The 19,340-nt window shown below is 38.1% G+C and overlaps 1 protein-coding gene and 1 pseudogene across 1 annotated transcript; one reads left to right on the forward strand and one right to left on the reverse strand.

Annotated features, from left to right (window-relative positions):
• The first annotated feature begins 419 nt into the window (after positions 1–419).
• LOC143559663 (protein ANTAGONIST OF LIKE HETEROCHROMATIN PROTEIN 1-like) lies at positions 420–2,727 on the forward strand (annotated as a pseudogene).
• Positions 2,728–14,776: 12,049 nt separating this feature from the next.
• LOC143559660 (uncharacterized) lies at positions 14,777–17,588 on the reverse strand. The gene is made up of 5 exons (XM_077048166.1): positions 17,476–17,588; positions 17,153–17,295; positions 16,220–16,349; positions 15,956–16,147; positions 14,777–14,999 (listed from the first exon to the last, which is right to left on the reverse strand). The coding sequence occupies exons 1-5, from the start codon at positions 17,521–17,523 to the stop codon at positions 14,790–14,792; spliced, it is 723 nt and encodes a 240-aa protein (XP_076904281.1). The 5' UTR covers positions 17,524–17,588; the 3' UTR covers positions 14,777–14,789.
• Between the last annotated feature and the right edge of the window lie 1,752 nt (positions 17,589–19,340).

The raw sequence follows: 19,340 nt of genomic DNA on the forward strand, positions 1-19,340 counted from the left end.
AACCCACATCTCCTATCCAGCCTAATCTTTTCCCTACATCTCCTATCCAGTCCACCTATCAAAATAATTCTTATGGCCCAAACTCTCAATCACAAATCCATAACCCACAACCAGTCAACCATCTTCAAATTCTCCACACAGCCCGTTATTATCTCACAATTCCCATTGCTCAACATACCATCCTAATTCTACTCTATCACCCGATCCCACAAATCAGTCCACACTACCCACAGCCACTTAGAGATCTCCACCGGCGTGACGCGGAGAGATTTGTGTTGACGTGGACCGGAGCAAACGGACGAGCGGAGGTTTTTACCGGTGGAGGAAAATGGAGGGTTGGAGGTTTGTTTGAGATCACAAACGTTTGTGATGGAGTTTGAAATGGGCCCATCATCAAGTAAAAACAATAAATTGATGACATGGCGGGCGGGCGGTGCCCGCAGCAATCACCGCCCGGCGTTGTTGGGTCACCCAGCCGGCGGCAGACAGAGGAAGACGGAGGCACGCGGTGGGTAGGTGGGTTTTGGCAGACGGAGAAGACAGAGGAAGACGAAGACGACGGAGGAAGACGAGGAATACGGATCGGTGGTTTTGGGAGCTGTGTTGTTTGTGTTGGTGGGTGTGTTGTTTGTGTTGGTGACTTGGTGGGTAGGTGATGAAGATTTTATATAATAATAATAATAATAATAATAATAATAATAATAATAATATGATTATATAATAATAATAATAATAATAATAATAATAATAATAATATGAGCAGTTCTTCGACGTCATTGGACATAAATTGTTGGAATTGTTGAACGGCTATTTGAACGACTTGATTTTGAATATCAGGATTCAAGTATGGGTTTATAGTGGGTGGGGGCTGTTGGCTTACTTCATCTTTATCACTTGTGTAGTAGGTTTCCTCGTCGTTCGCACTCAAGGGTTGTGTTACTTCGTCGTTGGAAATCATTTTTTTAGATGTATTGTGGTGGGATTATTTGAGAAATTTTGGTGTGAAGAGTGTTGTATTGAGTAGAGAAATGTGTTATTTATAGTGTGATAGGGTTAAATAATTTATTTATTTATTTATTTTATGTAAACATAATTATATTATTATTATTATTATTATAATAATAATAAAAGAGCCGTTGTAGACTAAAGATATATTATTATTGGCTCTTTTATAATAATATTAATAATATAATTATGTTTACATAAAATAAATAAATAAATAAATTATTTAACCCTATCACACTATAAATAACACATTTCTCTACTCAATACAACACTCTTCACACCAAAATTTCTCAAATAATCCCACCACAATACATCTAAAAAAATGATTTCCAACGACGAAGTAACACAACCCTTGAGTGCGAACGATGAGGAAACCGACTACACAAGTGATAACGATGAAGTAAGCCAACAAGCCCCACCCACTATAAACCCATACTTGAATCCTGATATTCAAAATCAGGTCGTTCAAATAGCCGTTCAACAATTCCAATAATTTATGTCCAATGACGTCGAAGAATTGCTCGAGATGATGAAACAGAGACGTGCACGTCGGGAAAACGCAGCCTCAAGCTCCAGAAGTATATCGGGAGACGTGCAAATGTAGATAGGGGTCATGAGAAAGGGTTCGAACAACTCTGGAAAGACTACTTCGCTGGGCAGCCAATGTACGATGCTATGACCTTTAGGCATCGGTTCCGAATGCGGCGTCTACTTTTTGTTAGAATCGTAAATGATTTGGAGGCCAATTATGAATACTTTACACAAAGAGCGGATGCCACTGGACAACAGGGTCTTTCTCCTTACCAAAAATGCACAGCTGCCATACGTCAGTTGGCATACGGCGTAAGAGCCGATGCAGTTGATGAATATGTACGCATTGGCGAGAGTACGGCCATGGAGTCTCTTAAAAAATTCTGCAAGGGTGCCATCGAAATTTATCATAAAGAATATCTTAGAAGACCTAACGAGAATGACATCCAACGGATATTGGAGAATCATTCAACCATCCACGGGTTTCCTGGCATGTTGGGAAGTATTGATTGTATGCATTGGGCGTGGAAAAACTGTCTTGTAGCGTGGCATGGGCAATATACGCGAGGTGACCATGGATATCCAACCATAATGCTCGAGGCAGCTGCATCACATGATCTTTGGATTTGGCATGCCTATTTTGGCATTGCCGGATCGAATAATGACATCAACGTTTTAAACCAGTCACCACTATTCAACGATGTGGTTGAGGGTTATGCACCACCATGTCATTTCACTGTAAACGGTAGACAATACAATCAAGGATATTATCTTGCAGATGGAATCTATCCGGAATGATCGACACTTGTGAAAAGCTTCAAGTATCCACACACTAACGAAGCGAAAGCTTTCAAAAAACGTCACGAGTTAGCAAGAAAGGATGTGGAGAGGGCGTTTGGGGTCCTCCAAGGTCGATGGCATATTATAAAAGGCCCTGCAAGGATTTGGAGCATAAAAACAATTTCTGATATTATGTATGCATGCATTATATTGCACAACATGATTATGCAGGATGAGGGGGAATTTGTAACCGACTGGACTGATGAGGTAGAAGTGGATGTGCAGCTGCCAATACCTGGACCGTCTGAAGCTTTTGCACAACGTATGGAGAGGTACAAACATTTGCTTAATAAGGATGCCCACCATATCCTTCGACAAAGTTTAGTACAACATATCTTGGCAAATATGTAGTTACCATAGTTAGGGGTAGCTTTTCTTTTTGTTTTATCCATGTAATGTTTTAGTTTTATTCATGTAATCTTTTTATTTTATCCAAGTAATGTTTTAATTTTATAATCACACAACATAAAACATAACTTAATAATTAGACCATTCGGGAAAGATCGAATATGACCGTTGGGGAAAAAAAATTATGACCATTGGTTACAAAAATGACCGTTGGGAAAAAAATTATGACGTTGATTACAAATATGACTGTTGGTTACAAAAATGACCGTTGGGAAAAAAAATTATGACCGTTGGTTAAAAAAATGACCGTTGGTTACAAAAAATATGACCGTTGAAAATGACCGTTGGAAAAAAATATGACCGTTGTAGGTCCCCCCGGGGGCGTCGCCGATCGATACGAGATCCGCACGAGATCTTGTAACATCCTAAAATTTATAATGTTGAATAAAGAAAGTTATGTTAATGATTTCGCATTTTTAATTATTAAAAACGGGTAGGAGCGGATCATGGACTTGGATTAATTGAGATAGGATAAATGAGAATGGGACTTCAGGGATATAAATACCCCCAAAACCCCAAAAATATCTTCATTTACATCTATTTCTTCAGACACTCAAAACACACACATTCTAACCGATCAAGATTCGAAGCCGAGACCCGAGATTTTGTTGATAGATCTGAGTTGGTAAGGTAAGAACAAATCCAACAAAGCTAATATTACTGAAAATGGTTGGGATTGGATGGGTTAACCGGACCCGAAACCCAAACTGCCCAAATCGGACCCCTAAAACGTCGATTTTAGGCCGATTTGATGGTTGGGATTTGTAGGCGCCGATCATACGATTCCGTGGGTACCAAAATTGAGTTATTTGGCTAAGAAACGAAGGATTTATGGGCAAACAGATCTGCAGCGCGATAACTTCGCCTGCAAGATTAAGTTCGCCTGATGAACTTCGCCTTTAAGCGTAACTTCGCCTTCAAGCGTAACTTCGCCTACGGATAACTTCACCTGAAGCCAAGTTCGCCTAAGGATAACTTCGCCTGAAGCCAAGTTCGCCTAAGGTTTAACTTCGCCTGAAGCCAAGTTCGCCTAAGGTTTAACTTCGCCTGAAGCCAAGTTCGCCTAAGGTTTAACTTCGCCTGAAGCCAAGTTCGCCTAAGGTTTAACTTCGCCTGAAGTGAAGTTCGTTTAGAAAATAAATTAAAAACCTAATGGAAAATGTGTTAAGGCAGTTAAACCAAGTTCGCCTAAGGTTCAGCTTAACCCCAGCCAGGGGCTCTGCCCCTTGGACCCCGCTAGGGGCTGCCGCCCCTAGAACCCCGCTGCCAGGGGCGCTGCCCCCGGACCCCCGTTCGTTGTGGGTAGTAATTAAGACTAGAAAGATGTTATAAGTAGTGATAGTTAAATTGATATGTATACTTGTTATACAGTCAGCCGTGCACAACTGAAGAAAGGGATTACGATCAACGGAGAACGTAACCGTGTTCAGGTGAGTTTCTAGCCCCGTTTATGTGTTATGTTTTCGGGGCTGTGTGCATACTCAACATGTTTGTTAATACACTTATCCTAAGAGATAAGTGTATGCCTTATGTGGATAATGTGAAATGTATGAATGATTGCTTGATGGTACGTGAACGATCTTCGGTATTGCACGTACTGTCAGGTTGTAACGCTATGTATAAGGTATGTATGTTATGTATGTTTATGTGTATGAACATGATAGAGATAATAGAAGAAAGAAATGATAATGTATGGTTGTATGGTTACGAAAAGGGTACCGAGCCCTAATAATACTCGAGGTATGATGTATGGTTGTATGGTAACGAAGAGGGAATCGAACCCTACTAATATTCGAGAACTAGGGAACCGAACCCTACTAATATTCGAGGAAGAAGGGTACCGAGCCCTAATAATACTCGAGGAAAGAGGGTACCGAGCCCTAATAATACTCGAGGAAAGAGGGTACCGAGCCCTAATAATACTCGAGGAAAGAGGGTACCGAGCCCTAATAATACTCGAGGAATGTAGGGCGTAATGCTCTTTATAACATAAGATATGAAAGTAAGTTAATACAAAAGAAAGTAAGAAAGTATGAAAGTAAGAAAATATGAATGTATGAAAGTATGAAAGTATAAAAGTATGAATGAAAGAATAAAATGTTATGTGATTGGTATGATTATGTGATTATCTAGAACTCACTCAGCGTAGCTGACTTTTAGTATGCACGCAGGTGAGTAGGATGAGGCAGCTCGCTTGAGGAGACACATGGCACTGAACAAGAATCTGGCATCTGAAGACCTATGATGTGTTAATTTTAATGCTTTAATGTGAAAGGCAATAAATGTTTTGAGACAAGTTATGAATTATGTAAAGTTTTATGAAAGTTTTATATTCCGCGTAAATGTTTTAATTAACTCTGATATTTAGAACTGTGTTTATGAGTAAATCCAACACGTAAGTAGGGTTACCGGTAACGGGGCCTTACAGGTCTAGGAGTGCGGAATCCTCCTAGACTCGTTTATTGGTGTAAAGATGAAGAACACAAACACGTACACGAACAAATACAAGAACGGGATAAACAAATCTGCAGATTCTTTATAATAATCAAAACACATTACATACCGTAACCAAACAGAAAACACGACTGACCCGAGGTGAGCTCTACCTCGGGTCGTCTCACACGACTCTCCTTGTCTCTTATTCTCTCTAAACAAACAAACTGCTCAAAACACACACTAATTTCTGGATTCTTAAAACTAAACAAGACACACGTATATATATAAAACATTCTCGGGCCTGGGCTTCAGTAGGCGAAGTTGTTCATAACTTCACCTATGGCGAAGTTGTGATAACTTCGCCGAAGGTGAAGTTGTCCTAACTTCGCCGTTGGCGAAGTTGTTCTAACTTCGCCTAAGGCGAAGTTGTGCTAACTTCGCCTGTGGCGTTCCGCTGATCAGAATTGCATAGCGACGGTCACAAAATGCACCAACAGTCTCCCCTTTGACCGTTGCTCTCAATTCTAACAAACACAAAAGATCATCTGTTACAAAACATGCACCAACAGACTCCCTCTTAACTGATGATCTTCTGTTTGCTCATCAACCAGCCGTGTCTGAAACTGTCCTGTAGCTTCACAAATCTACCAATCACCCAGCGTCTTCCATATCAGATCTCCCCTTCAGTGTAAGCTTCTCCGACTATAATGATTGAGGTCTTTGAAATGCATGCATCCTCGTGCCAATAGATCATCTCAACCAATCACGTGAGTCCATCTGACTTCACCAACACGTGAAGTTGGGCGTCCTCCACAACTTCACCAACTCGTCGGCATACGATAAGGTTTAATCTTCAACTACTCAACATCAAGTGATCAATTTCATCACAAAACCACCTTGACAGAATCTAACACATGACCATTAATTAATCTGAAGCATCTTCAATCACCAGGGATAACGATCAAGAACATAAACACTTTAATTCCCGATTAAATCCAACTTGTTCCAGAATTTTCACTCTAATAAATGAGCATCACGTTTCAGGATCCAATTCTCGAACGCCTTGAAAATAACATAAATAATATGCTCTGACCGGAATCCAGTAATGACGAAAACCTTCAGTTCAATTTGACTTTCTTCAGTTGGTCAACCTCGAACAACAACAATTTCATTGCCCACAAACACCCAAATATGTGTCAATATCCAGTTTCAATCAATATCCCATTCTCAAACTCAACTCCATATCCAGAGTTGACACGTATTTGTTTACACGTAAGACCCAGAGATAACAAGTTTCACTCGTTGACGGAACAACATCTCCGGTCTCACAATAATCGTGTACACCTGGCCATACAGACGAAAACTCCAAATACTCTTTTTTTTTTTTTAACTTCGCCGAGAAGTCAACTTCGCCTAAAGTCAACTTCGCCTGGCTATAACTTCGCCTGTCCATAACTTCGCCAGACCTTATATCTTCGCTGAAACCCTACGAACAGTGACGGCAACTTCGCCTGATGAACAATAACTTCGCCTGCGGCGCTGTTCGGCCAGAAACGCACAGAAACGTGCCAGAAACACCAAAACGCAGATCTCGAACCATAGCATAAGAGCCTAAGGCTCTGATACCACATGTAGGTCCCCCCGGGGGCGTCGCCGATTGATACGAGATCCGCACGAGGTCTAGGAGTGCGGAATCCTCCTAGACTCGTTTATTGGTGTAAAGATGAAGAACACAAACACGTACACGAACAAATACACGAACAAATACAAGAACGGAATAAACAAATCTGCAGATTCTTTAAAATAATCAAAACACGTTACATACCGTAGCCAAACAGAAAACACGACTGACCCGAGGTGAGCTCTACCTCGGGTCGTCTCACACGACTCTCCTTGTCTCTTACTCTCTCTAAACAAACAAACTGCTGAAAACACACACTAATTTCTGGATTCTTAAAACTAAACAAGACACACGTATATATATAAAACATTCTCGGGCCTGGGCTTCAGTAGGCGAAGTTGTTCATAACTTCGCCTATGGCGAAGTTGTGATAACTTCGCCAAAGGTGAAGTTGTCCTAACTTCGCTGTTGGCGAAGTTGTTCTAACTTCGCCTAAGGCGAAGTTGTGCTAACTTCGCCTGTGGCGTTCCGCTGATCAGAATTGCATAGCGACGGTCACAAAATGCACCAACAGTCTCCCCTTTGACCGTTGCTCTCAATTCTAACAAACACAAAAGATCATCTGTTACAAAACATGCACCAACAACCGTTGGTTACAAATATAACCGTTGGTTACAAAAATGACCGTTGGGAAAAAATATGACCGTTGGTTACAAAATTGACCGTTGGGAAAAAAAATATGATCGTTGGTTAACACTTTAAATACCCCTACTCTATCTCATTCAATTACACCAACACTCAACTCCTCATCTCTTTCGACCTTCATATAATTCTTACTACCCCCGTACTACTAATCAAGTATGGAAAACCAATTCCCATTTTCAAATTTGCTAAGTGGCTCTACCCCAAACCCGAGTGAGTCATCCAATGTCCCAGCACTCGGGTTTTGCCAGCACCAACACTCAACATTTGCCCAATCAAACAACCCAAGCCTAGTACCACTTCAAGGTGGTTATCCTCCACAATACATGAATCTTCCTCCTCAACAAATGGCTTATCATCCTCAACAATTTTCTTATCCGCCTCAACAAATGTCTTATCCGCCTCAAAAATGTCTTACCCACCTCAATATATGTCTTATCCATCGTCTCTAGACAAACACTCACCTGGGGTGTTGACCCAAGAACCATGTGCACCATCGTCATATTCAAAGAAAAAAGAGGGAAAAGTGGAAGGGTCATCTTCTACGCCAACACTTTCCATTCAAAGGTGGACTCATCGAGAAGAAATCATTTTACTTCAAGGCTACATTCACATTTCTGATGACGCAATTGTTGGAAAAAACCAAAAGGGACGTGATTTCTGGGCTCGCGTTCACGGTTATTTCTGTCATGAAACTGGTAAGTCAAGCCGTACAGCGCAACAAGTAAAATCGCACTATCACCTGTTTGCTCATGGGCTGACAAGGTTTTGTGAAATTTACAACCGTGAGTATGAACAGTGGGGGAGCGGTATGTGAAATGAGCAAATCATGAATCTTGCAAAAGAAGATTACCACCAAAAAATGAAGAGCTCGTTTAAGTACGAGCATTTGTTTCCAATCGCTAAGAACAACCCAAAATGGTATCAAGGGGTATCAAGGGGTACAACCCAAAATGGTACGAGCATTTGTTTCCAATCGCTAAGTGAAAACATCAGCTTTCGGGGATTATACAACATCGGCTTCCAACACTGATGACACTCCTATTTCCCTTGATGATTTTACACTGAACATGAAAAGTCCTAATTCGTTTCCAGAGTATGAAGAGTTGCCTCGTCCAACAGGCCATAAGAAAGCTAAGGCAAGGATGAAATCGAAGGTGAAGGAGGCGAAGGAGAAACCCGAAGAACAAGAGATTAAACTAATGCAAACTTTGGTGGGTGGGAAGATTGAAGCTATGAACTCCTTCAATGAAAAACTTGACTATATAAAATACAATAACGACATGAACGTGCTAAAGATGCCTACTGCAGGTATGAATAAGAAGGCACTTAAGGTGCATCTTTGTCAGTGTGAAGCAATCAGGAAGAAGTGGGATATGCCAGATGATGATGATGATGATGATGATGATGATGATGATGATGAGTAGGTTTTTAATTTATGTATGTCTAATATATGCGTGTGTATTTCTTATGTTATGTTTACTTTAATGTGATGTATGTTTAATTTATGTTTCATGTAACTCGTCGATTTCAGTTAATGTATGGTTTTCTTTAAATATTTTAGTTTTTCTTTTAATATTTTAGTCTTTTCTTTTCAAAAAAAAAAATTAACGCACGAAAAATATATAATTTTTTTAAACATTAATTTTATTATTTTTTTCTGGTAATATTCAATATTTTTAAAGTAATTTTAAATAATAATATTATAAAATTAACGTATTGTAAAAGTAATATATTAAATATTTAATAGTAAAAGTAGGTAATGATGTGGAAGATGAGGTGGGGGGTTTTTATTGGTTTATGGATGGAGTAAAAAGTAGGGTTTTTTTAAAGAAATGATTAAAGTATGATGTGGGGGTTTGAAGTGGTTTTGGATGTGGACGCTCTTATACGACTCCCATACCACCAAACCCACCACCGCCAATTCCCACACATCCCATGACGACTCGCCTTAGGGGTTGTCTAACCAAATCGAAAGTATCTCTAAACCTACACGTTACTACAGTTTCACCTCTCCCAACCTCCCATTTAAACGCCCTTTCCAATCCAAATTGGAATGCCACCATGAACAATGAGTATAGTGCCTTAATTGCACAATAACACTTAGAAATTAGTCCCATAGGCCGCCTGATGCTAATGGCATTCATTGTATGTGGTTATTTATTTAGACACAAATTAATGTCACATGCCAATTACAACGTTACAAAGCAAGGATGGTGGTAAACAGAGAATCTCAACGGGTTGGTACTGATTGTGACGAAACGTTTAGTCTCGTTTTAAACCAACAACCATCCTAACCGTTCTCAATCTTGCCACTTCGAGATCATGGCTAATCCATCAATTGGACGTAAAGAATGCGTTTCTCCATGGTGATTGAAAAGAAACAATTTATATGTTCCAACCACCGGGTTTTAATGACCCAAATCGCCCGGGACATGCTTGCAAATTACAAAAGTCGTTGTATGGATTTAAACAAGCACCTAGAGCTTGGTTTCAACGGTTCGCATCCGACCTTCAAAAATGCAGGTTTACAAGTGCAAGATCAGATTCATCGCTCTTTATTTACAAAAAAAGGTGACATATGGCCTATCTTCTTCTTTATGTTGATGATATCATCTTAATCGCATCACATTCGTCTTTGTTAAAAAGCATAATCAACGTCCTTTCTAAGGAATTCGCCATGTCCGACCTTGGTCGACTTCATATCATTTTTTGGGTATTTTAGTTAAACATCAAAATTGGTGGTTTATTCCTATCTCAAGAATTATACGCAGAATACATATTGACAAGAGCAAATATAACATCATGTAAACCGGCCGCAACTCTAGTTGACACATCTTCCAAATTAAGTGCAAACACCGGTCCTTTAATTTCGGACCCTACTCTTAATCGAAGCCTCACCGGTGCACTACAATACCTCATATTTACCCGACCTGACATTACATATGCGGTACAACAAATATGTCTTTTCATGTATTGTCACACCCCGACTAGCACAATGCGGAAGCGTAAAACGGGAATGTAACAGACACCTCTGATATCAATACATTGTTTATAAAGAAACATTACAAACTAATTTACAATATATTACATTTCTTTGTTCTATCATTGTTTAACAGTCTAAGCGATACAAACAAAACTAGTTCGTTAACTAAACGTTCTTACTACTATCACCCTTGCTTCTATTCACGTAGTATCAACCACACACTCCAGTCAAGTAACAGGTCACCAAATCATTCCAATTTAGGTACACCTGAAAAGCAGTTTAAAACGGGTCAACTACTAGAGTTGGTGAGTTTCACGAGTTTCAAGAAATCAGTAATGAGTACTCACAAGTCAACACTTGTAATCATGAAACAAGTATGTATGTATGTATGTAAAAGATGTATGTGATGTAATTATGCTAAGCTACAGTGAAGCCTGGACTGTTCGTGCTGCGTGCCTCCATTTGCCACGCTCAATCAACCACTGTGGCCCCTTTCCGCCCACAACATGCCCCGGTAGCTATGTTTAACACTACATAGCCTGTTTGTATAAATATGGTCATGTGCAAACGGCGCTATGTGACACGGCAAGCAGGCCGATTCCGTTTGGGTTTTCAAACCAATAGTACTATTCACAAGCCACCGGCTCGAAGTTAATCACTGTGATCGTGGGGACTTTCGTGTGTTAGCACTTAGATAATTCACATCAGTACATGTTTCAGGTATGCATATGTAATCAAACATGCTTTTCACCCCAAAAGTTCGTAAAACAATTTAAAAGTGGGGTCATGAAACTCACGGTTTTGTAGATATTCCGTACTGTATCAACTCGTGGTTTGTTCAGTCCGCTATCAGTAGTTCCTATAATTAATATTATAATAATATTAGTATTTTAATATTATTATAATCTCAATACTAAACTGGGCTGTATAACTAATCTGGGTGTAGCTGGAACGCCCAGAAAGTGGCAATAGGCTTAGGTTGTGATGTTGTTCAATGTCTAATACTTAAAACTGAACTTGGCTCAGATTCCCGTTTTCCCAGCTGGGCCAAGTTGTTCGTTTACGCGTTCAGAAAACAGTTATGGGAAAATAAGCTTGGGTAAATGTATTGGTTAATAAAATGATTAAGTTATAAAGAAAGATCACATACTGGGGTCCCGGATTAGCCACGGGGCCCGTTTCCGCTTATTCAGTTTGATTTGAGAAGAAATGCGCACAATCCACCCGGATTGTCCAGGTTTCTCATAAAAAAGTTCATTTTCACTTAAAAAGTCAAAAAATATGATTTTTGATCACTCTTGGTGTTTTGATTTTCCCGCAGGTTCACTAGTCGCGAACTTGCCGGTTTTTATAAAAACTGAATTTGTTTAATCTTCAGATTAGCATAATTAATTAACCGTTAATCATTAAATTATGAAAATTTAACCACTTATCAATTAAAATATGTAGATTTTTATAAAAATATTTCTGGAATTTATTTACTGATTTATTAATTTATAAAAATTCATTTTATCAGCTATATTTCGCCTGAAAATCGTCCGTTTACCCCAAACAATTTCCAAAATTCCACAAAAATTCCTGAATGCTCAATTCATGTCCCAAAACAACCTGTATCAATTCCAGAATGTAAAAAGCTCGTGCAATATTCTTTTCTGCCCAAATTCGGCTGTAAAAATTCACACGAACGTAAATAAACAAAACACCTTTAAACTTCTCCAAATGATCCCAAAATTCATATGTGACCAAAATACATCAAATCTGAGTTCCCAGAAAAATTTCATAATTTTGAAGTATTTTAGCTATTTTTCCCAAATAAACGTCCCAATTCGGTAATAAATTCGACAAATATTCTCGGACGGTCGAAAAATTACCAAATTTGAACAGGGACTCACTGACATGATCCCTGATGTCCCTGCAAAATTTCAAGTCCTAACAATATGCACATCACAACCTTAACCTAAATAGCCCGTAAGCGAGTGTTTCGGCACTACCTTAGCGGGTTTGGCTCGTTTCCGACCTTTTAATCAAGTTTTCAGGTTCTTGTGCTTCTAAGCAAGCTAGGTACAAGTCCTATATCACAAAACAAGCAATATTTCATCAACATAACAGCCCTTAAGTTAGGGTTTCGGCTAGTGCACAAAAACGAACTTTTGAACCGTAAAAACGTCGTTTCAACCCTTTAATCCGTGTTTATGGCCAAAAAAATTATCAAAACAGGTTCCTTACCATGTGTATGATCAAAACATGTTTATGGACCATTTTTAGGATTTTTACACGGTTAAAAATGATTTTTAGTAACCAAGACATGTTTTTATGGTATTAAACAAGTTCAAACAAGTAAAAAAGCTACTTATTTAAGCTCTTACCTTAGGGTTTTGGAAGTTTTCTGGCTGAAACAGAAGGGGTGTCCAGAGTTTTCCAAGAAATGATGTTAAAATGGCTTGAACCTAGTTTAAATGTGAAAGAATAAACAAGGGGGGGTGCTGATTGCGATCGGACCATCATGGGCCCATCTTGGGCCCATTTTGGCCCAAGTTTCTGATTTCTCAAGCCCAAATACGAAAAGCCCGGTCCCAATTTAGTTCGGGTTCGGTTTATGGCGCGAAAAACTTATCGGGTGCGTTAAACAACGCGAAAACGAGTGTTTTTCGGCTAGTTTTGTGTAAAATTATAAAAACATACTATACGTTTGTAAAAATCAAAAATATTTTCACGGATCGCTTAAAACATTTCAAATAAGTGTTTGATAAGTCTTTTTCAGCTTAACGGATGATACAATGCTTGGTTTGTAACTATCTTTTGCGTTTAAATCTATAGCGGGTAGTTAAACGAGCATGTTTTCGTTTAACTTGTTTGCTATCAAACTAAGACCATATTTCTAATATTTTAGCTTGCATAGATCGTATATCACTTATAGATGGCCCCCCGAGATATCTGGGTCATAACCCGACCCGTTCGGTTAATCGTTCGCTTGTTACGCAAAAGGCGTTTATTTGCTTAATCAGTAAATACGTACTGAGGTGTACCTTGTTTTGGCTCAAATGTCACATGTATGCACCGCAAGAACCCCATATACATTTTCTAAAACAGGTTCTACGTTACCTTGGTGGTACTATCTCCCACGGTATACAAATCAACGCCTCCTGCTCCCAATCTCTCACCGCCTATACTTATGCGAATTGGGGAGGTTGCCTAAACTCACGTCAATCTACCTTGGGTTATTGCATATTTTTGGGCACTAACTTGGTCTCCTGGTCCTCCAAACGACATGCATCCATATAATCAAGCGCTGATGCTGAATACCGTGGCGTTGCCAATAAGGCTGCCGAAACAAGTTGGTTACGGAATCTGCTTCTTGAATTTTACGTTTCGACCTGCCAGGCAACAATCTTCTACCGTGATAACTTATCGGCTGTTTACCTATTCGAGAATCCGGTTTAGTATCAATGCACAAAACACATTGAATTTGATATTCATTTTGTTTGAGACAAAGTTCATGTAGTTGACATTCGCATACTTCACGTTCTCGCAAATTATCAATATGTAGATATTTTTACCAAAGGTCTCCCACACCAACTTTTTACCAGATTTAAGTCCAGTCTTTGCGTTCGGGATCCTACTGCTATGACTGAGAGGGTGTGTTAGCAACTACTATTTTAGTATACTATTATGTCCATTAATGTATTTATTATTGATTGTGTTTTCTTAACTTAGGGGATTGTCGGTTACATCCTCCTTATATATGCATGTATCATATTGTGAATGAGAATAACAAGTAATTATTCAAAATATTACAAATTCGAATAGGTTGCTAAATTGATTCGGAAATTCGAAAACCGAAGTCGAATTCAATTTGGATTTTGATCAATATTTGTGGAGTTGATCATCCCTCTCGAAAACATAGATTTGAAGTGGTCTATAATTTACTGAGTACTCGGTGTAACTCCAGTGCAGCTACGGAACTACCGAAGGGGCAAAAATATGATAAGTAGATACATAATTTCGAGTGTGATCAGACAACCAAAAACCAGACAATGACAGAGTGGACTGCGATTCAGGATTGATCGACGCCCGAGATAGCTCTGCCCCTGATCAAATAAGCTTAGCCTCTAAAACACACACCAAAACACCTTCGGCATTAGAAATATAAAATAAGAACCAAAATCAAAGTGTCATGAATTAGATGCTAGATAGAAGACCTCTCAACAATTCAACATTATCAACCAATTTGACCATAACGACTCATCCAACTTTCAACTTTCAAGCAGACAAATAGTTACTCATCCAGGACTGGAACCGAGACCATGCCAGTTCAGCAGCAGCTTCATTGTCATCCGTCATCCCCAAACCCTTTCTCCTCGCGATACCTTCAGGAGACGTATTCATAAACGCATGCACAACACCAGGGTACACATGCACCTCATATGGCTTCCCTGATGCCTTCAGTTTTTCCCCTAGAGCTTTAAGAGCCTAAAATATTAATCAAGTTTTAGATTAATCATGTGAGCCCCACATTTATGTCCTAATGCACAATGATTTCAGCTCATTCATTTAACTTCAGAGTGATTGAGCTCAAGCTCGTTTTAAGTTTTATTTCTAAAGATCGGGTTCGACTCATGAGTAGTTTTTCAAGCTTGAGCTTGGCTCGTTTGTTTTTATAAATTAATTTATACATGCACATTTTTAAATATTTTTATACATATTTAGTTTTAAAGGGCTATTTCATATATACCCCTACAAATTTGGAATATATATATATATGTATGCAAAACTAAAAATATCATATATGTCCATACAAAGAAGTTAAAATATCAAATATATCCAATTCATTTAAAAATAAATTTTCTCTTATTTTTTAAAAACTTTAAAATTTAAAGCATTCCCATGTTTGATTATCTGATTCGAGTTCAATTATCTGTTCAAACATACAAATTTGATTCTTTGATAGTCTACCGCCAAGAGAAAAAAGTGGATAGACGACAGTTTGGTTCGCTTGCTTATCGTTGTTGTTGATCAAAATCCAAATAAAAAATAAAGTTGAAACAAATATAATGGAAAAGGCTAGAAATGGTCATTAAATTCATTAAAGTCGGGTATATGTGATATTTTCAGTTATTGTTGGAAAAATATGAAATTAATCCTGGTCTGAAAATTATCATATGTAACTTAATATATATATTGTTCAATTATTTTTATCAGAACTTATATATATATATTAATAACTATTATACAAATATACATAAAATATATAAGATAAAAAATTATACTTCTAATAGATCCAGGCTTGGACTCAGTTATTTAACAAATATATTTTTAGGCTCGAGATCGTTTAAACTATGCTAGATTCGAGTCTTTAGTGAGCCACTCTCGAGTAGTTCACAAGCCGCTTGGCTGTTTACACCCTAAGTTTTATCAACATGTATTACCTTAATGTCTGAAAATCCAACAAAATCGTCAAGTTCTCCAAAATGAGCTTGTATAGGTACTTTAGTGTTGGCGGGGTCTGCAAGCTCGGGAGGAGGAACACCATAAAAGGCTACACCCACATCAATCCCGGGGACTAAAACAGAACTTGCAATTGTAAGGGCACCACCCATGCAATATCCAGTCACACCAACCTATATCAACACATTAGCATCAAATTAACAATATTAACCAAACACCTCAAGTTTAGAATAAACGATATTCACCTTCTGTGAGCCATTGGTCTTGAGCCAGTTAACCGAAGCCTGGATATCCTTAACCGCACCAGGCCAGTCAAGACCGTCCATTAAATGTTGTGCTTCAGCAACATTGAGGCCAACCTTCCCTCGGTACAAACTGAAATCATGAAAGGATGTTTCTAAATAAGATATGGCTAAATTAGCACGTTATAATAGCGGTGTGAATTTCTGACACAATACGAATGAACCTAACACGAAATTCTCAGGTTTGGGTTTGGTATAAACAGATTCGATTCAGTTTCAGATTAACTAAACGGGTTACGGGTAGGGTTTGGGTCAACCCGTCAGGTTCACAGGTTGACCCGCTTAACCCATTTATTTTTTTTAAAATGTTTTTTTACTGGCGCAGCTTAGTTAGGGCCGGGGGTGCCCCCCCCCCCCCCCCCCGGTTTTTTCACGCAACAGTGTAAATTTACCCGTTTTCGCCCGAAATTTTTTATGTGTAGTGTAAATTTAGGCGTTTTCGGCCGAAAATTTGAGTCCGACCCCCCATCGTTTGTGAATTTATGTATACGTTTTGAGTCCGGCCCCCCGATGTCTTAGTCCAAGCTTCGACACTGGTTTTTAAGCAATAAACTAAATTGGTTGCGTATTTTACGTCAAAATTTAAAAACTATAATGGAAATTCATATAACATTTTATAAACAAAATGTTATTGCTTTATATAAATTTGTATTTTTTGTTGTAAGGTTGTAAATAAAAACTATCAATATGCAAAAAGAATAAAATTAAAAAAACTTTTTAGTAATTCGGTTGTGTTCAGGTCAACCCGTGAATATGCAGTTCATGTAAAGCTTCCGGGTTCCTTTTGTGTTCTGTTCGTTTCAGGTTGGATCCGCCAACCTACAAACACGACCAGCTTAACACCCCTCATTATTATAAAGTTAGTAGATTGATTACTCAGGAATAAGTGCTTTGTAGCCCGGTTGAAGCTGGGAGATTTTGATGGCATGGTTCTTGATCTCGAAATCAACTCCCCACCACTCCTGAATAACCACAATTCCAGGTGCATCGTCTTTGCCAACCACATATGCATCAAATGTCTGCAACAAACAATTCATATCATAAAAAAATATGAATACTTCAGTTCGGTTAATTCTGAACACAAAAAATCAACGGTTGGCTGCCAGTTGGCAATGGTTTTATATATATAAATCATTATTTTTGTTAACTTCGAAGGGGAGGTAATATTAATATAGATGGAAGAAATGAGGAAAACTTACGACGTCGTCTCGTTGGATCTGAATTATCTTGAGCTCTGAAGTAGCCATTGATCGAATTTGAAAGCGAGAGAAAGAGGGAGTGAGTTATATGGGGACTAGGGTTTTAAACAAGACTGTCATCAGTTGACAACCACGCTCCAGCTCACCTACCACGTATTCTCAAAATCATTTTGTTTTATGACATTTTTATTTTATTGCTATTTTAATTCATCTATCTATAGAAAAGGTTTAATTTTGTTGCCAATACAACTAGCATTGTAATGAAAGTAAATATTGAGCTGGATCGAATCTGATCTCAGTCAGATTTTACTATATTGGGTCTACAGGCGACGAGTTTTCTCGAGAATAAGAGATGATGAGCTTGGACTACCTAGCGTTGTCTATGATCACATCCCCTTTTGCTATTTGGTTACCCCGACTAGTTATTCGTTGGCCATTAAAAAAAATTGTATATATCACACATCTTCACCAATTGGTGAAAAAATGCCAATGTATGGTTCATCATATATCTTCATGGCTTCAGCAATAATTGTAACAAAATACCATCTCATAAACGTTTGTAAGCATTGTGGTTAAATACGTGGCAACTTAACATTTAACACAATTCAAAGGCGATGAAAAGTTATATTGTATTCCTTTTGGTAATTGGATGTATGTTCTTCAACTTTCTTCTTGGTTTTGTTGTCTTGGACATTAATAAGTTATCATAATTGCCCTTGTCTCCATATAAAAGCTGCGAAAATCATTTGCTTTAGTGATATTGTCTGGGTTGATAAACTTCAGATAGACAATGTTCTGATATCATGTCGCGGCAGTGTTTAAAAGTCGTTATATATTTGGAGTGATGAACAACTTCTCTCGCTCTTTTGAGTCAATACATATCTTAGGCTTTTGAAATTTTCAGCTTATGATATCACAACTTAGTTACACTTTTGTTTGGTGGAAGTTCTTCAAATTGATTAACAAATTAGTAGGTTTTTTTTTGAACCAGAGTTCTTTCTTTTTCTTGCCAATATTTGGGTGACAAGTTGGATAAATTATAAGGATTTTCTTCTGAAACTATAACTTGCTATGGTTGTGGCTCAGCTGGTTCAATATATAGTTGTACTTGTATATTTTCATTTTGATCATCATTTAAGCTTTCAACTTAAAATCATAACTACCCGAATTATTAGAGCCATTATATACGTCGCCATCAGCAATAGTGTATAAATATCAATATTAGAAAAACAACTCTTTTAGTTCTTCATCACTTTCCTCATCTACCAATTTATCTTTCTCTCTCTCTTTTAGTCAATTTTCCTTCACCTTTATCACGTCTATCAACGTCTCTTGAACAACATTGTCTTGTACAATTTTCAATGCTAATTTGGTAATTATGTTTAATATAATATAATTGTTGTAAGATTGGGTATAAGTGTGTGTGAACGAATGTCTCAAAAATAAAGTTGTAAAATCTTATCCTATATCGGATGTGGAACAAAATAAGAAGTGGTTTATAAGATGCAATCTTCACTACTTGTTTGAAGTTTTGTGATGTGTTTTACTACAACTCTTACTCGCGCACAGGAGGTGTGCAAATTTTGGTTTCTGGACTAAAATCTATCGAACACATGCGTGTTCGCACGTCCCGCGTGAGGAAATTTTTTGCATTTGTTTTTGAGAATTCGAATTCATAACTGTCGGGTCAATGATTATTAATAATCATTATTCTGTTATTGATTATTATAATTATTGTTACCATTATTGAGAATTATCACACTTTAATAGTTATTATTCAGTATTGAATACTGTTATGGTTTTGTAACTATAAAGCCAGACCATCTATTGCAGTTCAAAACACACAAAAACAGACACATCATTAT

This window comes from Bidens hawaiensis, unplaced genomic scaffold (genome assembly GCF_021521415.1).
Source record: "Bidens hawaiensis isolate Kalapana, Puna unplaced genomic scaffold, B.hawaiensis_p1.1 tig00019962_1, whole genome shotgun sequence".
NCBI lineage: Eukaryota > Viridiplantae > Streptophyta > Magnoliopsida > Asterales > Asteraceae > Bidens > Bidens hawaiensis.